The sequence below is a fragment of the Melanotaenia boesemani genome, chromosome 16 (assembly GCF_017639745.1).
Source record: "Melanotaenia boesemani isolate fMelBoe1 chromosome 16, fMelBoe1.pri, whole genome shotgun sequence".
Lineage (NCBI taxonomy): Eukaryota > Metazoa > Chordata > Actinopteri > Atheriniformes > Melanotaeniidae > Melanotaenia > Melanotaenia boesemani.
Genome location: NC_055697.1, coordinates 27,155,650 through 27,181,742, shown reverse-complemented (window position 1 = coordinate 27,181,742; position 26,093 = coordinate 27,155,650). Strand labels below are relative to the sequence as shown.

The 26,093-nt window shown below is 37.2% G+C and overlaps 1 protein-coding gene across 1 annotated transcript in view; it reads left to right on the top strand.

Moving 5' to 3' along the window:
- The window catches only part of cdh11 (cadherin 11, type 2, OB-cadherin (osteoblast)), an 83,164-nt gene that overhangs the window by 32,450 nt on the left and 24,621 nt on the right, over positions 1-26,093 (top strand). Inside the window, exons 2-3 of the mRNA XM_042010796.1 lie at positions 1,993-2,058; positions 25,551-25,967. Of these exons, the coding sequence (XP_041866730.1) occupies positions 25,817-25,967 (151 nt within the window). The 5' untranslated portion in view covers positions 1,993-2,058; positions 25,551-25,816. The remainder of the gene's footprint in view (positions 1-1,992; positions 2,059-25,550; positions 25,968-26,093) is intronic.

Genomic DNA, 26,093 nt, shown 5'->3' with positions numbered 1-26,093 from the left:
GCAAGAGCAAGTTCTGTCCAGTTCCCACCCTGCTAACGCCTCAAACAATCTGAAGATGTTATTGATACAAACAGTTAAGTAGGATTTATATGGGTGCAATACTTAAATTCTTGATGGTGGACAGGCCTAATGCTTAGAACTACCTCACAAGATCAGACATGATTAGTCAGATAATTTAATGGCTGGTGAATCTGCTGCTACTTGAAAAAGATTAGCTGTTTTCAATTTTTACCACAACACTAGCAAAGTGAAGCAAAGGACGCATAATTCTGTTAAGCAATGCAAGACATCACTAAATTCAAACTGAATAAGAAGCAGAACGTTTGAAACGCAGACATGTGAATCTGGCCTTAGGGCAGCGGCTTTATCCCCTTTTCCACCAACAGGTTCGGTATCCTTCTGTTAGGGTCCCAATCTTACTGATCTGACCCTAAAGGGTGGAGTTTGACACACTGCAATCTGTTGATTGGTTGAAAAAAATCATCACTTCCTGTGGGACGTGGGACTTAGAACAAAGTGGGAACAGCACCATGTTCAACTATACTGTAATATTTTTTTTTTTTTTAAAGCCACATACCAAGAAGAAAGAAAACAAACTGATGGATGTCCACCATTCTCCTCCTTTTCTGTCACGTTCTTTGTTTTAACTCAAGGTTGGTGTTGCGCTATTACTTAGCTGACACATCGCTACCCAGGTTATGCCCTGCGTACTGAGTAAGGGTACAGCCGGCTGTGGAAATGCAACAGAGATCAAGGTTTACCAAATCAAAATGCACCAAACCGTCCCATCCTGAGCTCGACCCCTTGGCGAAAATTTTACTTTTGATTAAAAATGTCCTCAAAAGCCCAGTTCCAATCTTGAGCCCGTTTGGGGCTAATCCAAATTCAAAATAAACATAAACGTTAACTCATAATTGGTAGATCAGAATGGAATATATAAACATTTATTGCTATGTTTATCATACCTGATACACACTAAGACATACTGCCACTGTATGGTAAGAGCTTTGATCAAAATCCTGTTGTAAATAATCTCATACTTGTTTTCTGCCCCCTGGTGGACACGTTTTGTACCACAAAAATCCTAACATAATGAAATATATTTTATTGTAATTAACAGTAGATATGTGAAAATTGTAAATTTTGTTGAAACATTATAAAGACTTCAGACAAAATGAAAGTGCCATGCCCATTATTTCTTGGGTCAGACATAAAATGGGTTAAATTTTGTCATTTGTCTCTCACACTTATGCAATTGGTTAAATTCAAATGTTCTGCTCATAGCATATCTTTGTATAAATGGTTTAAACCTGTGAAGCACACTATATGGATTGCAAGAGAAATCAATAAATGTTAAATCTGAGCTGAAACTGAGATCTTTTATATAAGCATAATGTTTCCACTGCATAAATTGTGCCTGTATATTTTAGTTAATCTGAAAGTCTTAAAAAGCATAAACCAGCTACAGGCCAGTCAGCTTCACTTCAGTGTGAGAAGAGAAAAGAACTGGTGTGGTGAATACATGGATTGTAATTTATTTTATTTATAGTTTACTCACTCCAGTCAAGCATAAATCTATGGTTAAGTTTTGTCTAAAGAAATTAAAATCCAATTAATTTCCAATGGATTACAAACCATATCTGCAGTATCTCTCCTAAGATGCTTTCAGCTTTCTGTTTTGTTGGTGTAGTGATATAGGCTAGGAAATATCTGACAGTTTTATGCGTATTTAATGGTTTCAAGAGGGTCATATGTGAAGATACAATCATTGAAATTTTCATAAAAGATGATTTTGGTTTATATCCTGTCTCAAGAGGATTATTCCATATTTACTCCTATTGTCTGTTTTCATTGGATTACATTCACTCGAGGTTATCAGTAAAGCTGTGACTTGGTGTGCATGTGTCTGAACTCCTTTCTAGTTTATAAATGGTGTTTCTCACATGTGAATAAAAGTATATTCTCTCTCTCTCCATCTCCTGTTTCTTCCAGGCTGACCTGTGTCACAGTGTAGGAAGGAAAATCTCCATCTTATCCACCACTGTGATGAGCCATAAGGTAAGTTCTGCCATTCGTGTGTGTGCATTTGTTGAATCAAAAGCCTTTGAAGTGGCATTGATGCAGTGCACTCGCTAACCTGCTCAGCCTTTTATTAATAAGCCTCCTTCACATTCATTTATTCTTTTTCATTCCTACTTTGTCTTTCATAAATACATTTCCTGTTTTTGCTTGGGTCCCTGTTAATAATGAGCTCTGTCCTTCTTTATTATTAAATTATTCAGGAATGTTTAGCTTGCGTTTGCCTACAGCGGATAGTTAAATAGGACTTGTAAAAATGCAGATTTAATGTGATGTCATGCCTGAAAATATAGCTCACAATGCATTTGCCCTCTGGTCACATGTTTCCAAAGTCACAGAATTTTGCACCTCACATCTCCCACACCAAGCATTTTTCTATCTGCCTAGAATAAGTTGAATAGATTAAAAGGCAGATCTAATCGATCCTGAGGGTGCTTATCTGTGGCCGGCAGGCTGACGAGCCGATTTCAGAGCTGCATTGTCTAATCCTTCAACTGCAGGCTGCAAACCGGGAAAAAAGACAAATGTGTACTTGCGTTAAGACTAGCATACAGTAGATCAGACAAGGACCACAATAATAAACCAGCCACTGACTATTTTAGTCCAAAAGATTTGATTGGTTGTAGCATTATCGAAGATGGCAAGAAAGAAGATCATTACACAGATTCATAGCCATATTTAGAAATGAAGATTATGATTATGTACACTAGGATTAACAATTAAACTTACTGATATAAAAGACTAAAGCATGACTCAGCAGTTCAGCAAACGTAAACAAACCTACTACATTCCCAATATGATGGCAATACTGTAAGGTAATTTGCCTTGGCAGTAAATATTAAGTAAAGTATGTAATCATATAATATGTCAACACTGAGTTAAATCGATGAACTGGTCTAGAGTTTCAACAGTTGTTGAAATCTTAACAGCAGCAGGGACTGTACAGCCCTGCCAAAGATAAATAAAAAAAAAATCCTGCATCCAGATCTGGATTGAAGATAAAAAAAATAAAATAACCACTCTCAGTGAGTACTAATGCTTTTATCAAATATTTGTGGAAGTAAACTTGACTGAGCCATCTCTGCCAATTGATTTGAGTATTTAATGCCAAAAACACGTGTTTCTTATTTCATTACTGTTTCAAATTTTGCACCATTTTACTATTGTTATTATATTATTAACTGAAATCTCAACCATAATTATTAATTCTTCCTCTTATTGTCAAAAGGAAAAGAAAAAATGCAAAGAAATAAATCTGACCTGCTTTTTTCTTAATGCAAACATTAAAGGGGGTAAAAATAATGGCAGAAAAAAAAGCAGCATCCAAGCAATTCTGGGTGGTATTTAAGGCCCTCAAATAAAAAATGTTAAATAACTTGTCATAGTTGTCCATACACTGTACCAGTCATCTCCATAATGCTTGGCATTTACATGGCTTTAATTTATGAGGACATGCACAACCAACACTCCAAACAAACCCAGGATTTACAAGGCAGCCACCAGACAAAGATGTACATAAAAGCAAGGCTATAATTGCAAAGCCATGGTTGTTCTGAATCTATTGGCACCAGGTTGTCATCCACAGGTGGTACTCTGTGCAACAAAGATTCAGAGGAGTGTACAATCTTACATGTTCTACTTAAAGTAGTTAAAAACCTGACTTGACTTTTAGCTCCATCACTCTGCTAACCTCTAAAGGTGGTCGCTGTCAGCAGTTTAAGTGAGGATGATGCTGCTGTGGATCAGTTATCTGTCAGAAATGGTATTAAATGGGTGTTTGAAAATGTGACACTCAGTTCTTCTGACCAGGCATCAATAAATAATGAAGGGGTGAGAACATGCTGGACGTTGAAGAGTAGGTGGCATCCAGTTGTGATTTGATAAAACTCAATCATGGTGAAACCGTATATGTGAAAGTACACATCAAAAATGGATTAACTTCACGAGACTGAACAGAATGGTTATTCTGTCTTCTTTTTCATCTATATGTACGTCTGTTTCATGTATATAAGCAATCCTGGCCTGCAGAGAGGCCTGTGTGGCTCCATCAGACTCACGGCTCACACTTGGTGTGGTTTCGCCTTGTGGCTGTCGGCGCAGCGTGCCTTCCCTGACATCTCTTGATGCAACTGGCAACATATTGTGATTGTTAGTTTCAAAAGGGTTTAGCTGTGCGGTGGTCTGATTGGATGTTTAACCTTTTGACCTCCACTGGGGGATAAGAGCTGATATCCCATAATAAGACACATTCATCCAGATGACCTCCTTAGTCACTGGGAGAACTTAGGAGCAGGAAACTGACAAAGAGATTCAGCGTTTGTGTGTGTGTCTGTCTTTGTGATAGGAAGAGAAATAGAAAAGGAACAAAAGAGCTTATCTGAGCAATTCTCAGGTCATCCCAAGCTTCTGTCTCTCTCTTGCAATTACTGTGTATCTCAGCTTCCCTCTGCTTTAGATTAGTGCCTTCCTCTTTGGACCTATTGCTACTAAAAGAAAACAACAGCTTTATTGTCCCGAACGTGTTAAATAGGCAGCCCTAGGCAAGGTTTCATTCTGTACCAATTTTAGAGACAGCAGGAGGAAGACATTAGGAGTAACATCTATTTCCTCTCCATCAACTCGTTTTGTTTTCGTGATAGTTTGTAACTACGATGTATTTCAGCTCTCAGGTAGTTAAGCCACAGAGCACAAAGGTTTGAGGCTTCGTAGAAATACACTCGAGGAACAGAGCCACAAACTTGAATTCGAACTCAATCACACATTAGTTCCAGGCATATTTCAAGATCTAGCCCTCATTTTTTTTTTTTTTTTTTTTAAGTGTGAGTCAATTTCACACCAAAAGCTCTCTTTGTCAAAGCTTTGTTTACACACGGATCACGTATTTGGTACATTTCGTAAACTCAGAGTCTAATTCTACATGCATTAACTTCGGAAAAATATAATGCTTACAACTGCATCATTGCACATGAAGCGTATAGCTGCAGAGTAATGATTACAAAATTGGATATTGAAGTGAGAATTCCCCTGAAACTATGTTGTGCTTCTGCTAGAGGTTTCAAAAAGCTGACTAAAAAACTGTTTTCTGATCTAATGATTTGATCTGCTGTGTGTAATACACTTGAGCCTCAAGAAGTGAATTAATCGGGTCATGATTGCTCTTCTCAGCATTTGTTCCTCATTACATGTGCATTTATTCTGAGTGCTGTGAGTTCTGGAGGAACTTGATTATCACTGATTGTGTGGCCACTTTTGAGCGACAACAAACTGAAGAGAGGCAAAAGCCTGGCTACATAGTTAATAAAAAGCAAAAAGCTAGGATAAATCCATTTAGGGACATTTACTAATTCAAAGAAGACAAAAAATGTGCTCAAATGAATGCCTTTACATCGTGTTTTAAATTAAAGCAGACACATTTAACCTTTGTTGAATGATAAAATTAAAAATCTCCCAAACATAGATGCGACAGTAAATGTAAAGACAATGAACAGAAAATGCAAAGTGCAGCAGTTTCCTTTTACAGCTTTAACACATAAAACCAGAGGAAGTCGCAACACAGCGTTGATAAGCCTCACTCTGCAAGGTAGAGTGGCAAAACGCTTTTAAAACTCATTAACTATCAGGATCATATATCTTAAAAAATGTGACACTGATGGGTGTCTGGGAGGAAAGATAAGAAGCAGGAATTAGGGAAAAGACCCCCCCCCCCCCCCCCCCCCCAATAGGGATTTACACAAACACACGCAGAGTTTCCACGCCCTCTAACAGTATTGATTATCCTGCTGTCTGACTGATTGAGAGCTAGATATAGAAAAGCAAACATCAATAAAATACTGTGGAAAACCTAGGAAGAGTTTAAAGACACATCCATTCCCACCTACACACAATAACAAACAGCCAGCATGAACTTTAAGACTCTGCTGAGATAGTTTGTGATGTCAGGAAATAGTATGTAGGCAACCTCCAAAAAAGGCTCCCAGCACTCAGAATAAAATAAGAAGTCTTAGAATGAACATAAAAAAAATCACGGAAAGGATTTCCATTTGGTTAATTTGTTTTATTTTCTCATTACACAATTCTGTTGCTCCTGCATATTGCACTTGGGTTGAACCACCTTAATCTATGATTTAACTCGTTTACTGCCACTTGGTCCACTTTAAAATGTTTTGGCAACTCACTTTAGCAGGTTTTTCTCCAGCTAATTTGGTTCAAACTTAATCAAATAGAGTTGACCAGATTAACTAAGTTTACAATAATCTAATTATGTTTTAAAAATGTATTAATAGAACTTTTGTTAAATAAGTTAGTCCAACATAACTGCTTAATTCTTAAAAGAAAAGAATAAACAACTCCTCCACTTGCACGTGTAGTTAACATTTCATAAATAACTGGAATGAAAACAACAAGCAACTGTGAACAAATATCACTGAAAATAAAACTGGGGATGATTTTGTTCATTTAATTTCACTTTCATCCAGATAGGTGACAACAGATTTTGTCTTATATTGTTGGAGATGATTTGAGAGCTCACGTGATCATGTGATATCGCAAAATCTTCTGTCTCAAGGGCACATGGCCAGTTTGTCTAAATTAAATCATATTATTTCAACATGACTGAATTTAACAAGTATTAACCCATATCTGAACCCATGTTGGGTTTTTTTATGATGAAATGAAAAATGTCTTATTTATAATTTATTTTGTTACTTTATATGATTTCTTATTTATTTCTATATTGTTGCCATTTTATCTAACATTTAATTAAAAATTATTTTATTCCAGTCTTTTTATTTTATTTCCTTTTTTTTTTTAATAAATTCAGCCGTTAAGGGGTTGATTTGTTTAAGTTCATTCTAAACATACAAGATTTATTCACTTTCACCCTGAAAAGGTTATATTATTTTTTCAAATTATATCTTAGACTGATGTAAATATTAAAACCAAAGACTTTTTCCAGAGTTCTGTGGCTTATGACGTGTTGCAACCAGCGTTCAGGTGCATAACTAGTGTTATCTCCATGTCGATGGCCAAGTAGTCAGACTTTCTGGCGCTTTTTGAAGTAATGTAACTTTTGGCAGCAAAAAACTCAACTACTCATTTTTCTTTTTCAGACATTTCAGTCCTCACAATAAAAACTAACATATACAGTATCCTCTCTAAATATGTGTAATCAACTTGATTTACTCATGACCAAAGCCAAAACATAAGCTAATTGTGTAGGAGAGAATAATTTCATTGTGGTAAATTCAAAGATTTAACAGGGTTAAAATCTAGCAAAATCAAACAAATTCAGTACAAATCACGTCTCTTATGTCTTGTCTGCTTGTTACACATTACCAAATTCATTTATATTCAATATCCTAGCTGCTTCCATCATTAGTAAAGTGAAATCACATGCTTGAGATGATCGTGCTGTTGTGATTAATATGTTCTGATCAAAAGCATCAGATTAATGTGCATCAAAAGTTTTAGGGACGCTCTCAGTTTCCAATCATTTTCAACTGCTGTGAAAGTACAAAGTGAAGATGGCGGAGTAACTTGGAAAAGATGAAACCATTGTGTGGGCTGACATACTGAGAAAATGACAGGATTGCTCATTTCATTACACGGACTATCTACCATGTTGGAAGTCTCCCACTGACAGAGCAAACACTGGCTACACAATTTCTAGTTGGAATATGCTGAAATTTAACTAAAAGTTCTCTTTCTGCACACAAAAATCAAATGAAGTGCCAGGAAACATTTACAGCTCTAAAGCTCAGTAGTGTTTTAAAATAATAGTTTCCTGTGGGCCAAAAAAGTAAAGATACGTCAAAGGTTCATTTGCCAAACAAGGTAAACCCACAAAGTCTTATTTCCAGATAACTGGAGGCTCCTTGCTGCTGTAGCCTGATTTGCTGAGAATAACTGACTTAGATGTTTGCTTATGAAAAAGCAGCACAGGTGATGATGTAATCCGAGCTTTGGGAACACTGAATGATGAGATCAGGTAATAATATTTAATTTAAAAGCTTAAGTGATGTACTATCGGGCGAAAATGGCATTTCAGAACAGAGAAATTGGTTTTATGTGCTCAAAGGATGCAAGAAATGAAGTTATCCTCCAATATGAGATTAGAGGTTTGGCTTGATCTACCAAGCCTTCTGCCACAAAGCCACCTGCACTGGATTTCCACTCAAAGTAGGGAAAAAACAATTCTTTATGACCCAAATGTGTTGCTTCTTCATTGCTTTTTAAATATAGAAAACCCCATTTTATATTTATTATTCAAATGGGACAAGCAGGCAGACATTTTATTTTAGCTGGGCACATACAGGTCTTGGATGGATGAATTTAATTTTAATTCAGCCCTGCTCTACTTGTTATCTGTATTGCTGTCACCTGAATTTGTATTCACTGCTATGTTTCAACTTGTACAGCTCTTCCTCGCTCTGATTTGTTCTGTCAGTGGATTCTACTCTGTTTCATTCTCAAATCATATGTAAATATCCTATAGGCATCATCACATTACTCAGACAACTGCTGAGCAAAAATAGGGAAAAGAAAGAAAGAATCAGTTGATAAATATGTTTGCAGTGAGATTACTATGCATCATAAACCCATAAACCCTGGAAGGAATCAGAGGGATGGAGAGAGATGGAGAGAGGAAAAGACAGGGATTTTAGGACAGAGGGGATTCAATGAGTGGAAACAGAGGGCAGGAAGAGGAGAGGCAAATATGGTCAGTAGTTGGCAGGAGTCGAGGCGGAAAAAGAAAAAGAGGGAAAGAGCAAAGGTGAAGTAAAGAAAGCATCAGAAAGCTGAATGACTAAAACACAGAGATATACACAGAGAGAGGGGAGGGGGCTAAACAAATGTAAGCCCCGAAGGATTAAGTCTCTCATTTCTCTTTGGGGAAAAATGGGGAAAAAAAAGAGGATTTCCACCTCCTATCCTCTCAGCTTCCCTTTGATATCTCTCTCTCTCTTTCTGTCTCATATTTTAATATCTCTAGTCTCTATTCATCATGCTGGAACAGACTCACTGAGCTTGCTAAAGCATGAACACACATGGCTAACCATAGCTGGACACAAATCCCTCTCCGCTGCTCCCTTTCTCCCTCTTTTTCCCTCCACTGCTTGGCAATTTCAGTTGATCTCTTCATTTCTGCGCTACAGTCATCCATTATCTCCTCCCTCATAATGTCACATGTTTGTCATGGACTTGAAAGCAGCATCAATTCTTTTTAGCCAGCCTCTTTGTTCTCCATCTGTGGCGGTTTGGCAGCTGTTTAACTGTTGCACCGGGCCAATAACACACAACGGCACTCGTCATCGCTGTGGTCGCTTTAACGAGCATTGCTAATAAGATGAATGGGCTTCCCGCTGATCAGTTAATGGCACATTCAATGGGCCTCTGCCGTGTACTGACTTACAGTTCTTACAGTGTACACAGAAAATATTGAGGTCAAGGTTGATTTGATTACTACAGTAATGCTGTTTGAAACCTTCAACAGATTAGTAAGATTTACTGGAAGCTCCACATGAAAGCTTACATATTTTGGCTGGCTACATCCACTCTTTAACCTCTGAACACTTTTGTTTCTCTTTCCTAAAAGTCTGGGTAGAAAAAAAATCTATACTCTGTCATATCACAGGCAAATGTGTTGTTAAGTACCCGGCTAAAGGACTGATTAAAACAGTCATCAAGTAAGTAAAATTCAGTGTCAAAATTACTAGTGCTATCTGAGGCTATGTTCACACCGCAGTCCTCAATGCTAATTTCTGATTGTTTTGCAGACATCTTATTTTTTCTTCTTTTTTTTTTGCATGGTTCTTCATATAAAAATTTTAATGCTGCCACCATCAGACTCCAGTATGAACGGTCTATGGCCCTATAGTGCACTGAAGAAGATGCAGAATGGGGTGTTTAAGGAGGTAAAAACTGACACTACACATGTTAGCATGTGTGTGTATTAATGTGAAGTTGTTGCAATCAGAGCAGATGAATTCATGACTGGATGATTTTTCATCCATTGTTTATCGCCTCCTGTCTTCTCTAGTGCAGAATTTTGACATCTGACTCAATTTAATGATGAAAAAGTCAGATGAAATGTGTCATGACTGTTTTAGTCTGAGGGTGCTTTGACAAACATCAGAAATGTATCTAATTTAGTACCATGTATGGAAGAGACCTGGATCAGATTAAAAAAGATGGGATCAGAAGTCATTAAAAATCATATATGGGTCACATATGGGAAAAGAAAGTCAGATCTGGGCCCCTATTCGCCCGTAGTGTAAATGTAGCCTAAGACACTGGAAATCCTTACGAGCTCAGATTGAAAGCTCTCAGATCAGCTTAAAAAAAAACAAAAAGACAAAAAAAGAAAAAAACTACGTGTTAACACACTGCAGATAGTAAATATTTTAGCCACCTTCAAGCTGTGGACTAAGTTATCAGCATCATTAAATGGCAAAACTTACATTCTCACAGTGGCTATAGATCAGCTGTTAAATATTCAGCAGACTGACATAGTATGAGGCTGCAGAAGTGCAGGTGAATAATAAATTGGGTGAAGGCAGTGATCCTGAATCTCTGCTACTGAGTTTCTGCACATTTTGGTTCTCTTTAAATGCCTGTTAAACTTGATGCACTGCTGGTGCTGGTGCTGTGTTGCCAGATTTGAAATGATGCCATATTGAAGCTTCACTTGTCAAAAAGTCAAGATTTTCTTGTTCTTATTGTTATTCTACAGTTCTAGTAGAAAACCTGGTGCCTGTGGATTCAAGCATTAAGGAAAGACATATTACTACGATGGATGCAGAACATTTAGCTAGCTAGTTGCTTTTTCAAGGCTTCTCCATAGTGGCTGGTCAATTTATAATGTTCCAGTGTTAGAGGTTGGGATATTTTTGCTAATCTTTTATGTATAATCTGCCTCCATCATATATTTGTTATTTTACACCTTCCCCAGAGATGCTGAGCAGAAAGCTGATGCAAAGCAGTTCCACTCTCTAATGTACAGCCCGTGGTCATTTAACATATTTTAAGTAACTGCTGACATCTTTAAATTTGCTTTACTCTGTTTTTAAACTCAATAAATAATAAAAGTTAAATAAAATATGCTATGGCAGTTTTCATTTTACATTTTCATTTTTAAGACTTAATCTTAAAAGATTGTTGAAATAAAGATATTTCATTGACTTATAATTCTAAGATCTATCACCATGTACAGTTTTTTTTGTGTGTGTGTGTGTATTTTTTCCCCTACCTTCTGCAGTGTTGGCTGTTCAGCTTGATTTCGGCCTTCTTGTCATTCCTTACATGCGTAGGGATCACAGTAACTGGCAGCATCAAAAGCCGGATGCTTACACACTGCTGCAGAAAAGGGATAAAAAATAAACAGTTTCACAGCTGTAGTGTGAAACAGGTTTTCAGGAGGGTCTCAAGCCACTGGAGTGTCTCAAGTTACCCTCCTTCTCTCCTGTTATTCACCCTGTTGATCTCTTTTCTCCTCATCTTCCCTTCACACCCGGCTCTCCGCAGATCTACTTCCCATTTCCTCCCATTTCTTCTTCTCTTCCCTTCGTATTATTGTTTTCTGTTTCCTTTTCTGTGTGTGTGTGTGTGTGTGAGTGGTCACTCTCATATTGCAGCATCAAATCTAAGTTATAACTCTGCATTTTGTTGTAGCAAATCTGTTTGTAAAAATGATGACAGTACACTTTTTTCCCCTTTACAGTTAGATTCTTGCACTTGGCTTCATTTATTGACTGGCTCTGCTGCCAGACTGTTGCCTCAGGAGGGAATGAGCACAAAAAAAAATCAGAAAAATAAGAATCACAGTTAAGAGCATGTCCTCAAAGTCTGTTCCCTTTGTGTTGCTGCATTTTGAAAAACCAAGAATTGGCATACCCTCCTGTGTACTTGAAACCAGCTCACAGACATTTGCGCAGAGGGAAAGATCCGTCTTTATAGCTCTTCTTTACTACCCTATTTTTCTGTTTTCACCCCTTGTGATTATGTGGCCACTTTCTTTCTCTCTCCTACTTCTCTTCATCTTTTTGTGGTCATTTGTCCCTGCTCCTCAAGCCTTGAAGAATCCAAAGTATTCTATTTTTCCTTCAGCCTCAAATCAATTCCAGACGCCATCGTTTCCTGCCTTGTCTCTCCCCCCACCCTCCCAGGGTCTAAAGACCAAAACCACACATGTACATAGAAAGAGGCATCGAGTCCCAGAATTGCTTTTTTTTTACTTATTTTTTCCATAGCATAGATTTCCTCCCATTTCCAGCTCTAATGTAAGAATCATAAATGTTTCTGATCATTTATTATCGAATATAATCGTTTTTGGCTGACCTCCTGCTGTACTCATCTGTCTTTTTTATCTTTGTGTCTCTCAGATTAAACACTATACAGCGGGTTAAAAAAATTATCCTGGGTCTGAACTTTTTTCTGGAGAGGAAGCCTAAAAAGAACTACTTCCACATAAATCATATTGGAAACTGAAAATTACAGGCCACTCTCTTTCCTACAAACTTATTTGCCATATTGGCCACAAAATACAGATTTAGCAAAGCTATAAAACAGTAATATAAAGAAAAGCCTGTAGGTGGCTATGGTACATTATTTAGTATCATTTTATATATACATTATATTAGTACCTATAGTGTTATCATCAGTAGCTGTGTTTTTTAAATGCTCCCGACGTGGTGAATACAAAAATACTCGGTCCCCAAACCAGCAGCATTTATTTTTCAGTCATTTATCAATTAGTAGGCTTGTCCAAACTTTACGAATTTACCTTCCATCCTGCCAAAGAAACCGACATGCCAGAGCATATGTTTACAAGCTATTCACCAATGCCCATGCTCTATCGTATGTGCAGTCCACATCTAAGCTAAACTCCAGCTGGATCTCTCAACCAGACATTTTTAAAGTTACACCCAACTTATGATTGGTTAGTAATGTGCTACGCTAAGAGCAAAACCTGTGTTCCTTTCATACCATTGGTAAATGTACTCAAGGGATTCTAACGTGACGATAGCCCGCATTAACGTACACATGAACAAGTTATTGAATTGTCTACATTTTTTTTTTTTTTTTCCTACCATGAAACTTATGCAGGAGATGCCGGAATACTTTAAGCCAGGGCTATTCAATTCGGTCCTACGAGGGCCGCAATCCAGCAAGTTTTCCATGTATCCCTGTTTCAACACACCTGACTCAAATTAATTAGTCATTGTGCAGAACTTGATTGGCTGTTAGATCCATAAATTTGATGCAGGTGTGTTGAAACAGGGATATATGGAAAACCTGCTGGATTGCGGCCCTCGTAGGACCGAATTGAATAGCCCTGCTTTAAGCCATGGACACAGTGTCCATGCCATGCCATGTCTCAATAAAGGCATTTTCACTTCTCATTAGTCACATGTGGAAGTTACAGATGATTGCATTTGATGAGCCACTTTCTCCAAGTTTGCGATAAAAAGTAAAACTAAAAGCACTCAGAGAGTGCAGACCTCCGCCAAGCCATACGGGGCACAGAGAAAAACTTCAAAAGACTCAACAGCCCACCCAGCCCACCACAACTCAGCATTTTGAGTTATGGTGCTAACAGACAGACAGATAGAGACAGACAAACCAACGCTGCATAGCAAAACATAATAAGAAATAAATAAATAAAAAAAATTTAAAAAAAAAGAAAAGAAATGAACAGAAGCAGAACAATGAATGCAGAATAAGCTTTGGCTTTGCTCCAACAAATGAATAAGCAAGACTCAGATGATACTACAATCGTACCAAGTAAGGAGTAGACGTCCTTGACAAGACGCTGAGGCTGTTTTTATCTCTAGCTGCAACTGAGAGACAGCCTGTTGTTGTGTTTTATAACGTTTTGGATATGGCTGCACTGAATGCATGGATCGTCTACCGGAGCTGCATGGATCCCAGAATGACTCAACATGTATTTATCATTGAGCTGTCGACATGCGATCCAATAAATCAATATCAGCTGACATCCAGTGCTCTGTTTCGTTACACTAGCATTTTATGATGCTTTTTTTCCTCTAATTGTTTCCCCTTCTTATAATTGATAAAAACTATATTTATACATGTTAAAAATTGTTAAATGTTGTGTTAGGTGATAAATTATGGCTCTAAGCTAGTAAGTATGTGACGTTTTCTATTTGAAATACAAGCACACAGTAATCCCACATGCAAAACAATTTATTATTTATTTTTTGAAGCTTTGTCTACTTCTAATTCCATTTCAGAGATTTCTTGAAAACCTCATCAAAATCTGTCCATTACTTTTGAGTTATGTTGCTAACAGACAAACATACGCAGCCAAAAACATTTTTGCCATAATGAGATAAAACATGTGATGGTCTGAAGCAGCACATAATTATCCATGTTCATTTTCTATTCCTAAGTATATTGTTAAAGTCTTCTGCAGTGATTACAGCTTTGGTTTAACCTCATATTCCAATGCCATAATTTGCAATGATGAATCCTACTAGACTGTGACAGAAAGGAGAGAGAGAGGGAACTAATACAGAGAGGCAAAAGAGGGGATAACTGATTTTTAAAAAAATGGAAGGACAAGCTAAGATCGAGACAAATAATTAAATAAAGAATTAAGGATGCTGCTCAAAACCTCATTCATAATGTTGCTATTTAGGTCAACAGACCCATTTGATTGCAGTTTTAGAAAAAGGCCTTTACACAACATTGCCCCATTTTTAAACCCTTATTGTCATATTGTAATGTTTAGTAAGTCCTTGTAATTAACTCTGAACTTTCAAATGTGCACCTCATCCTTGCAAATGTGAGCATTTACAAAACTAAATCCCATAAAGAGGGCATTCCCATGCAAACCGATGGTCAGCAGGCTAATTGGAACTGCATTGTCTTGCCTCAAGCTCAACAGAGTCCCATCAGCTCGCCTGTTGTTTTACTGTCTATTCCTGCTGCTCATTTAGGACAGCACAGAAGGCTGATTGGTTTGGTCGTTAACTTGTTTTCAGTTCAGAGGATTTCCTTGTGAACTTAAAGGCTAAATGAGAAACAGCACAACGATGCACCCGGCTGAAACATTCACGCCACTGTTGGGATTGTTTTTCCATTTAATGTATATATATATATATATATATATATATATATATAAAGGCATTTAATATGTTTTGCTGTATTAAAATTCACTCTGTTTATATTCAAGGAGGATGCTAGCAAAATGGCCTAAAGTTCCCAATTTTAGTTTTTCACTTCATTTAATGTGTTTCACTGAACAGATGATGAATAAGAATGGTACTTAAGTAACCATGCAAAGACCATAATCACGGTTCTGTGAGGAAAATACTGGTTGTGTGTTGGAACCGATCTGTTCTTTGTTGAATGCATGATGCATAAAATTATGCAGCTGTCACAATAGAGATGAACCACGGTCACAGTGAGTCAAAGCAGAAAAGAATACAGTCTGTTAAACTGCACACGTTTCCCCAATAATGTCAAAAAGAAACCTCTGTCTCATTAGCACGAGAATTGTTCTGATTGCACATAATTTACCACAAAATGTGTGACTTTCAGTAGTCGGGGATGAAATCAAAATGAAAACAAAAATGTAATCAAAATACAAAAGTAAACCTTATTTTTATTAAGCAAAGTTCTTTGGCAGAATAATGCAGCCCTTTGTGTGAAACACAATGGGCAACATAATTAGTTGCTAGTTACATGCAACAGTCAGAAATGTGTATTTCTCAGCATTATTTGTCACCTCCATTAGCAGTTTTGTTCATTTAGCAGTCTACAAATTAGAAGAGCATGCTCCAGCTAATTTGTTGTGACAGAAACAAAGCTGAATATGTGAGAGATGTTTTTTTTTTTCTGTGCATGCATTAATGAAATTTTATTTTTGGTTCCTTTAAAGGTTTCCACTAAATAAACCTGCAGAGTAATAAACTAAGTCAAAGTGTAAACCTACTGTGGTAATGTGATTCTGATGACTTGATATGGTCAGATCTAGTTTTAAACCAAATAAAAATCAGACCAGACATCATCTGGTCTGTAAACAGATATCTTACAAAAACATAAAAAAAATCTAACTGGATTACTTTATTAAAAAATATAAAAATATAAAAGCATTCACATATCTTCTCTTCATTTGCTGCCTCTGACAAAAAATTACATTTTTTCCTAGTTTAATTTCATGTTTTTAGTCAGTCAGACTGTTTCCATTAAAAAAAATTAGTCTTTTAATCCCATTGCTATTGTGTAACATTTATATTTGTATTCAGACCATTTCTTTCTGGTCTGCAATTTTAAGCATCCAAAAAGTATTACCGCATAACAAACAATCAAAGAGATGACCAAGACTGCAGAGTTATCTCTACCTTGGCAGCATGTACTCAGCTCTTTTACTACATGTATGAACACCTCCCCAGATCATTTGTGTCGAGTGAGCTGCACATAACTCCTCTGAAGCTAATCAGCCCCATATCCATTCACATTGATTCTGCATCTTTTACACAATGGCATTAATTTTCTTGCAGAAGAAGCTTCTGTTTCCCAGGAGGAAACAAATTGGCCTCACTGTGCAAACGGAACCTTCTTTTAACTGTTCTCTCCATCAAAACCCACCGAAGCTCCGGGACACTAACATCTCGTCTTTCTGTTGATGGATAACAGGTGACAGGATTTGGTTGGTTGGTTCAGCCTTACCAAATCTATTTCCAGAGCACTTCTACTTGGTTTTCACCTCACCATGCACCTATATCATGAAATTATCTGTGCAAACGTGTATCACAGTCTATTTTGGCTGTACTGTTAAAAAAAAAAGAAAGAAAGAAAGAAAGAAAACAGTTTTTTCTACATTATTTATTATTTCTTTATTATATTTTTAATACAGGGAAATATCAGTAAGATTACAGTACACACTGCAAATTTACATGTTTAATGTGAAATAACAGGATAAAGCTGTAATTGTGAAAATACTGCAAATTTATTTATCAACAATGTTTATTTATGTCATATCTAATCTAAATATTACATATTTCCCCAGACTGCCAGTGGAAGTAAACTACCACATGGGTCCTGAAATTGTTATTATATGTGCCAATGTCTTTCAATAACAATAAAAAGTCAAAGTACAACAATAGACCCCAGTAAAGTAAGACTATATTTTTATTATGGAGTTTTACTGTAATGTTGGTATTTGTTTGTTCCCTGTTTTTTTTAATTATTTGATTTATACGATAAATATTTTATGAATTAGAAATGTTTTTAAAGTAAATTATAAACTGCATGATTACTGCAATGCATATTAGCACGGCATAACAACCCCAATACATCCGTCATTTCTCCGTTATGACGGTGGGACATGGAGGCATTTAGAGGCAAGATGAGCCTGCTGGCTCTATGGATGGATTTAAGAAGCAAAAGAACATTGATGGTACAACACATGGGCATCACCCTCATGGAGTAAGATGGTGTTATAACACCCATGCTTTTCACATTAAGAGGCTTATTAGAGGCACTTTTTTTTTCTTTTCCTGAGTTGTGCACAAATGTGACTGGTCTAGTGGCCCTTTAGTCTTCTCTGTGTCTGCTCCTCCTCTCCGTCTCCTTTTGCTCCATGAATCATGTCGGCTGACGGTGATCAGCTGATCGGCCTAGTACGTCTCTCTTGTGGGGTTTATCGTTCAGGTGAGAAGGAGGAATCTAGCGGTTCATGATGCATACCAGCACATATTTGCCCCAAAGTGTTGTTTTTGTCAGGACCCTTCTGAAGCACACTAGCTGACAGGTGGTAGAAACGACTTAGATTTGCAGTGCAGGGAAGGGTCTAAAATAATTTTGAAGGGGGGGGCAGGAAGGGGCATTGGCCAAGACAAGGGGGACATAAATGAGGCCTTTGTGTTTTTAGCCAGATCATCAGTTTTATTGGAGTTTCTTCATCAATATCACCGGTTTAACTTCAGTTGTCAACATCTGTTGGCGTTATGACAAATATGATCAGGTTTAGACGGTTGGTGAGATGATGCTGTATGAATTCTCCATTATGATCTAGAACATAGTAGAGATGATACAGAATAACATTTAGAAGTACATTACATGCTGCAATTACGGACCCTTGGACATCTAATGTTTACCTAAGGGAAGGTTAGTTAACACTGTATGCACTGGTTTGCAGTAAAAACGGGCTAATTTCATGCATAGTCTCGAATGTTGATTTTATCTATCTATCTATCTATCTATCTATCTATCTATCTATGTGTGAATATATATATATATATATATATATATATATTGGATAGTAGTACTTGAATTTTACTAATGGTTTAAGATTCAGCAATCATTATAAACATATGCAAACACTCACTCATTCACACACACAGAGAAAAGACCTACTTTTCACGAAATCCCAGTCTTTGCCCGAGTGTATCAGAGTTGCTAGTCTCTCATTAATACCTATTTTCATGAATGCTGAGAAAGCTTTGCAGTTGTTTTCTGGTAATTGCTTCACATCCCACCCCCACCCCACACACACACGCACGCTCACACACATGCTTCTATTAGTTCCTTTAATTGAAAGGCAATTAAGCCTCAGGTTTCGTGGTGTGAGCTAAACGCTGGGTGTCTGTTTTCAGCACTGCTGTGTTTTTCAGCTTTTAACAGACCACAAAGAGCCCGCCACCGAAATGAGACACCCAGAGTGAACTTTAATACACCAACTCTGTTTCTATGCCTTTTAGATTTTTGTGTCCTCCCCAGTCTTATCCATCACTCTCACTCTGTGGTCTCCTTCTTTCAATAAAAACTTATTTTTCGTCATGTTTTTCTGCCATGTCAACCTAACACTTCATCTTCCAGCATGAGATATTTACATATTTTGGGGGGGAATCCTGTCTCAGAGGTTCAGATAAAATTAACTTGACAGTTGGATTAAAATGTGAGCGGTGTTAATGTCTCTAATAGCTTCACTTGTTTCATCGCATCCATATCTCAACCTTCTCTTCATAAAACACACATGAGAAGAGAGTGAGAGAAAGAAAGAGACGGTCCAAAGCTTTGTGTCTGCTGCAGAGTAGCTCAGGGATTTGTTTCGGAGAGTAGGGGTGGATTTTTACAGTAACAGAAAATCTCATTTTAAACCTCCCATGACCCTCTTTCCCATCCTTACATAAACTTAGAAAAAAATATGGCACATCTGTTTCAAATAGTGCATAGAGTAACAAAGGAGTCCAGAGGTTACAGTTTGGTCTTAACATTTAATTTTTGTCTGTTTGTGGTGTCCTTGAGTCCATCTCCTCAATTAGGAAGAGACGCACTGTAAAGCAGTCTGGATAATAACACTTTTAGTTAGTCCTGAACTCCAAATCTATATAAACATGAAAACAAAATATAACATAAAAGCCACATTTTACAGTTTACTTCAGTTTCATGTTGCTCACCTTCAACTTATTCATTACTAGTCCTTTAGCAGCATGATTAGAGAGTTATAGATTATAGGTTTGTCTTGGAACAATTACTGTCAGAGAAGAAAAACGGCACAATTATCACATGTTAATTAATTTCACAGCACTATAAATATGCAAAGCCACATGGACACTTAATTTTGGGTCTAAGTTTAATTAATTCTATCTTTTTATGCTAAGATAACTAAATAATATAGCAACAAAGTAAAGTAAACAATCCTCTCTGCTCTGAAATCAACAAATAAATACTACATATTAACTCTGGGAGGAAAAGGCTACAGGACCTCTACCCTAGATTTAGGGAGATTCTTTCTGTAAGCCACATTATAAAAATGGTTTTGAACATTTTTTTTAAACCTAAGTGCTTTGAAACATAAGAAAAAAAACATCCTGCTAGATTTTAACTTCCAGCTCCATAAACATAGATATTACTGTAACATACACATACTGATGTAAAAAAAAAATGCCTCAGTCATGTTTGAACAGCAAAACTGTAAAAAAAAGTTTATTCATTTATTTATTTATTGCATTTGTATATTGTAAAGTTCAACAAACACAACTTAACTCGTCCCGTTGCGCTGTAAGCCCAACATAGCATAGACAACATTTAACATCAATGTTACATCAGCTAAACATGTAATCCACTTCCTCTGCATTTACCTTGACTTTGGGATCCAAAGCTGGTTGGCTTTCCTGCAGGTGGTTAAACTTGTTAGGTGCATCTTCTCCTTTCACTGCAACTTTTTTATGACATGCTTTACAGGGCGGTGAGCCATCCCACATAATGACATAAGAAATCCGACAAAGATGACTTAACCTGTCTTGACTTAACTCTTCCTCTGTCATACTTTCCCACTTGTGCATGCCTCCTCTGCTTACATGGAAGGAAAACAAAGCAACACAGTCAGTAACGTAGATGTTGGATAAATTTGTTTTCATTTCATGCAAATCTGATATGCTGGTTTGTTTCAGATGTAATCCTAAATGAAACACGATGATATTGGGGGATCTTTATAATTAATTTATTGTGGCCTTTAAATCTGTGATTAATTGTGAAATCTGATGGACTCCAAGTTGTGTAAAGATGAAGGAATGACAAGCAAAACAGCCATGATGTGTTCAATTATAAATTATCACTGGGAAAATTGTGTTTTCCCCAAATTTTGTCATATAAAACATCCAATATACTGCACTGAAAACCAGGCAAAAATGACAACCTGATAAAAACTATATGATGTGTATTCCTTTTGGTAACCCTGTTGTCAAAACATACAGTGAGATTATCATTATGTCACACCTCCCCCACTGAGTCTACATGTGGACATGCAGAATGCACAAAATCAGTGCGCACAGGCAGATTTCATGCATCACTTTCATACACTGTACTCCATCTCCTTCATTACTACTGACCTCCAGAGAAACAAGTTTGAGCAGAGAAAGAAAGAAATGAGGGTCAAGTCTGTTTTCTTTCTCTATATACTTCAAGCATTTACCAAAGTTATTTTAATGGCTGCTGTTGGAGGTTTGGCTCAGCGAGAAGAAAAGTAATGATAGCCCAGTCCAAAGAGAAAAAGATACCAACAGAGAGAACACAAAAAGAAAGAAAGGGGATGGATAGATGGTGTAAGAAGACATAGCAGGGTAGTTTGTTTCTCGTTGTCTAATCGGAACAAGCAAGCAAGTCTGCAGCATTTAAGAAATGGAGGCAAACTGTGCTTAAAGGAAGCAAAATTGTTCAAATTACCTTTTTTTTTAACACTGTTATTTTGTCTCTGGGTCTTTGTGATTCAATCAATAAAGACATTAAAGGTATTTCTTGAAATAAGCTTTGTTCGATTTGGTGCTTTCTATGCACCAAAAAAAAGAATATCTCATCAGCTTTTTAATGCTTTTATTGTCTTTTTGTGGATTTATTTGACGAGTAAAGTTTTGGCTTTCTGAACATGACAGTCAGACAAAAAAAGAAGAAGAAAGAGGGCAATACTTCCCATTAAACATTTATCAACTCCACACACAGATTGCTTGTTAGAAATCATACGTTCTACAATGTGATGGATTTTTAGTGCAAAGTAAAGAAATACCAAACAAAAAGAAGAATATTAAAGAGTTAATTACAACTTGTCAAATTCTAAATTTATAATGCTCTCCCTGCACAAGTCACATGCAAACATCACAAACATTTTTAAGGACACATATTCACACTCATGTGGGGAGTTGTGATTATTGATAATTAAACACACAGGCTGTCTTACTGTTGACTTGAGGACATGTCAGCCAGTGGAGCATATCCCACACTTTTTTAAACCCCACTGCTCTGATCTCTTTGCAACACCCTCTCAAAAACACACATACACACACTCACACAGTATGCATTCAGCTACCATCTAATGTTAGCCAGTGAATCACAGCAGTCTACTCGAACACTTGACTCAAGGATTCCCAGCATTGCTTTGAACCCAAGGAAATAGTGTGGGTGCGCACACACATGCACGGGCACACTGTTCACTATTCAAATGTGACTCTTAAGTCATGTATGCAGAAGGAGGAATTTGTCTGGCCAAAAGGCATTCTCACCCTGGGGAGTCATTATCACTGTCTGTTTCAGTGCCACAGTTTCTGCCTCTGCCTCGCTCTGTGTTCCTTTGTCAACCTTTATAAATGCAAGAAAACACAAACACATACTGAGCCTTGCCTTGTTAAAGCGTTTAAGCATATGAAGTAGCGTTAAAAAGGCTGTGGAGTGGATCCCTGCATACAGGCTATGGCACATTTTTGTTCTTGGACTTAGCTTTATTCTGAAACGTGGGCGTGTTTAACATGTTTTTTTTTTTTTTAAAGGTTATTTCCTTTTAGAGCAGCAGCAAGTTTCTCTTTAATGCAATGCCCTCACAACCAACAGAGATTTTATTTTTCCGCTGCTTTAGTGCAGCAGATGCTCTCTGTCCTGTCTTTCACCTTCATTAGTTAAAGATGTCATTTGTTAGTTAAACAGGAGAATGCATGAATATACAAGCATGAGAATCCTAACAAAAAACAAGGTTGATTCAGGGTCATAATGTATCAATAATAAATGGTTTAATAAATCATTAAAATCTTACACAATCTTAAAAAAAATTAAGGGAAAAGGAAAAGTTAGAAAAAATTAGTTATTAATTAAAAATTTATCTTATTTTTATTTTCTGAACTAGAGGTAAAGAAAATCATTTCCAAGCTGTTTTGGCTGAATGCTACAGTGGGGTCATTTATGTGTCATCAAGCAAGTCGCCCACTATCAAACTTACAGTCATGCTGAGTTCATCTGAGCTGTCACTCTCATCAATCTTTTACTTTACCGTTATTGTTTTTTTATTTGTTGGACTTGACAGATTTGACAGATTCTGAAGGGAATAACGGATGACCTGTAGCAGAGAATCGGTCTGCTGGGGAAAGCTATTTATTTTGGACACTTTATTTTTACTTGTTAAGTAAAGCTGACTCTTAATTTGACACACCAATGACAGTTTGAAGGCCTGTTAATAGATTGTCTATAGCAGGTGTCAGCTCTGTGAACAAGTGCACACCAGAGTTTGTAATTGTCTTCCTGTTTTGCTGTTATTTTTAAAACTACTTTGAAGGTTTTGCTCATCTTCTGTCCAATTATTAAAATACAGTCAGACAACTTTCAAAAAACAGGTCATACTGAATTTAGCTTTTTAGTTTTACTATTTTTTTTGTTGTTACAACAATTCTTAATTTCTCAACCTGAACAATAAATTAAATCTACATCTTTTTAGCTTTCAGTATGCATTTGCTTCTCTGCTTTAATTTGCCAAAAAAATCCTCCAAGTCTTTTCCTTGAGGTAATTCCAGTCTTATGCCCAATAAGTTGCATCAAGCAGACACTTTGCTGTAGCAGTGCCAAAAAAGTAGCTTGAAGGCTAAGATAAATCAATGACAGCACAATCACACACACATACACATCTGCAAATGGATATATGCATCAATCAGAGGACCCGGGTATAATTGGACAGATGATGAGCTGGTAAGGGAGTAACTGTCAACACTCCCGGGTTGGCTGGTCTTGCGATCAACAGAAACCGATGAGCCTCAAGGGAGCATTCTTATCTACTTAAGATTAAAGCCCATTTGTCTACACAACATTTGCTCATTTGGTTTTGGCAAAGAAAGAACAACCAATGTAGAGGATGAACTCAAAAGAACGAAGTAACAAAAAATAAACAATTCTAATGCAATCATTTCAAAGTCTAACTGGGCTCAAGTAGCAAAGTAAGGATGCAGTGCCAGCCTGGGAACCAAATAAATTTAGGAGCTCATGTTTCATTTACTCTGTCAGAATGTGTTTGGCCTCCCCCACTTATAAATAGATTCTCAGCCTTTCTTGGGCGGGCTGCACCAATCAAAACCATTTAACTAATACTGAGTGGGTCTGATTCCATAAGACCAAACAGGCAATAACAAACGCAGCTCAGAGCTGCTTTACACATTTCAGTGCTCTGATTTGTTGTGGTCTATCTGCTTGCATCCACTGACAAGGCCCTGGAAACAAAAGCCGAGCTGAAAGCAATGCAGTATATGGTGAAATTTATTTTGGAGGACATACTAATTGTATGTCCTCCACTCAGATAGGAAAGTATTGGTGTCTTTTTTGACACACATTCCCCACTATATTCTCTTTCCATAACTCCAATTATGCTGCACGGCCAGTAATAGCAAAGTAAGGCTAATAGAAATACAAATGTACTCGTCATAAAGTCAGCATGCATTAAATGGTGGAGCCAAGTGTCGGAGTCATGCAGAATGATGTTGTGCCATTTGTCCACTAGATGGATGCAAATGTAAAATTCAATAAAGAAAATAGAACTTATTTTATTCATACATATTTTTTTAAAGTAATTGGCCGATTAATCAGTTATTGGAATTTTTTCAGCCAAATATCAGAATCGCCATCAAAAAATCCATATCGGTCGGGTTCTATTTAATGGCCTTTGTTTGAAATTCCCTGGAAATCAGCCTCAAATGCAAGCAACACATATTTTCTGTTGTTACACACAAGTACAGGTGTTGTAGTTTACCAGTACACATAGACCAGACATTACCAACTCCAGACTTCTATTGTCCTATTGGCTATTGGTTATTGTCCTGCAGGTTTTAGATGTTTCCCTGTTGTAACAAGCCTGACTCAGATTAATGGGTCATCAAGAGGCTGCTGCAAAAGTTAACAACAAGCTGTTGGATGACCATTTAATTTGAATCAGGAGCTAGGAAACAATTAAGGCCTGCAAGACATTGTCCCAAGCGGTCCAGAGGTGGTGACTTGACTTAGACCAACTTAAACCAAATAATGTTACTGTCTAAAAGAGGAAACTTTTCAAAAACCTAAAAAAACTAAACAAACACACACACACACACATACACACACGCTTCAGCTTTTATACTAAACAGTAAATCCTATTACCTGTCCACAGAGGCTCCGTTCCACTTCATCTTGGCAATATTTGATTAATTCATTCATCGCTCTGATTAAATACTTTTACAGGATCAATAATTGCCAATGCTTTTCATAAAAACTGAACTCGATGTATTGCACTCAAATTGAGTTTCTAATTTGAGCATGCACAAATCAAATTTTCTCTAATTGCTGTAGAATCAACTCAAATAAATTCTGCACAGTTAGAAACTGACGAGGAGACTGAGGAGCATAGAATATTTATGTATTTTATTTGAATGCATTTGATAGAGCTGTAAATAGACTAACACCGTGACCTGCTGTCACGAACTGCCTCCTCTGCAGTGAATTTGTCCATATCTAATTGAATTAAAGCTAATGGGTTTACAGACAACGTCGTCTGTGTGATTAGTGCATTGTCCTAATTAACCTGACGTGTTGCTGATAAGCCAGTTCTTAACTCATTTTGTGATGTTTTCACGAACGTTGGTGCAATATACCAGGTTATTTAACTATAAGCGTTTTGTTTTTTTCTTGTCACTGACCAAGTTACTTTTTCGTCTGCTCTGTTTCAGGCTCCTTGACTGAAAGACAGAAGGAGGAAACACAATTTAAGAGGCAAGAAGGCAGAAAAGTTGAGAACGAAGGCAGTAACATAGCAAGTCTGATGAGTATCTGCAGAGCATCTACAGGCCTCATCTGAACAAATGTACTAGGAGGGTCTCAATCAACATTTCGTTAAGGAAACACAGGATACCGCCTCAGTGGGAGCAGAGCTCCACTGAGAGGAACAAGAAAGTCAAAGGCGGAGAGAAGTACACGGTTACTCAGGCTGGGCAAGATGGCGATGCTAACAATGAAGCGGCAGGGCTTTGGGCTACTGAGGGGCCTCCTGGTGATGTTGGGAGTTTCTCTGCTCTGTAGCGTTGCATTAGGAACCAGGAAAGGAAACACTTCCTTGGATCACAGGCGCCACAGACACAGGCATCCAGGTAGGACAAAACACCATGTTTCACACACCAAACATCTTTCTAGGTCAGAATCAAAACCCTTAACTTTGAGTGAGGTGCTTGTCCAGCACATCCTGTCCATTTTTATGATATTTATATATTTTAAGA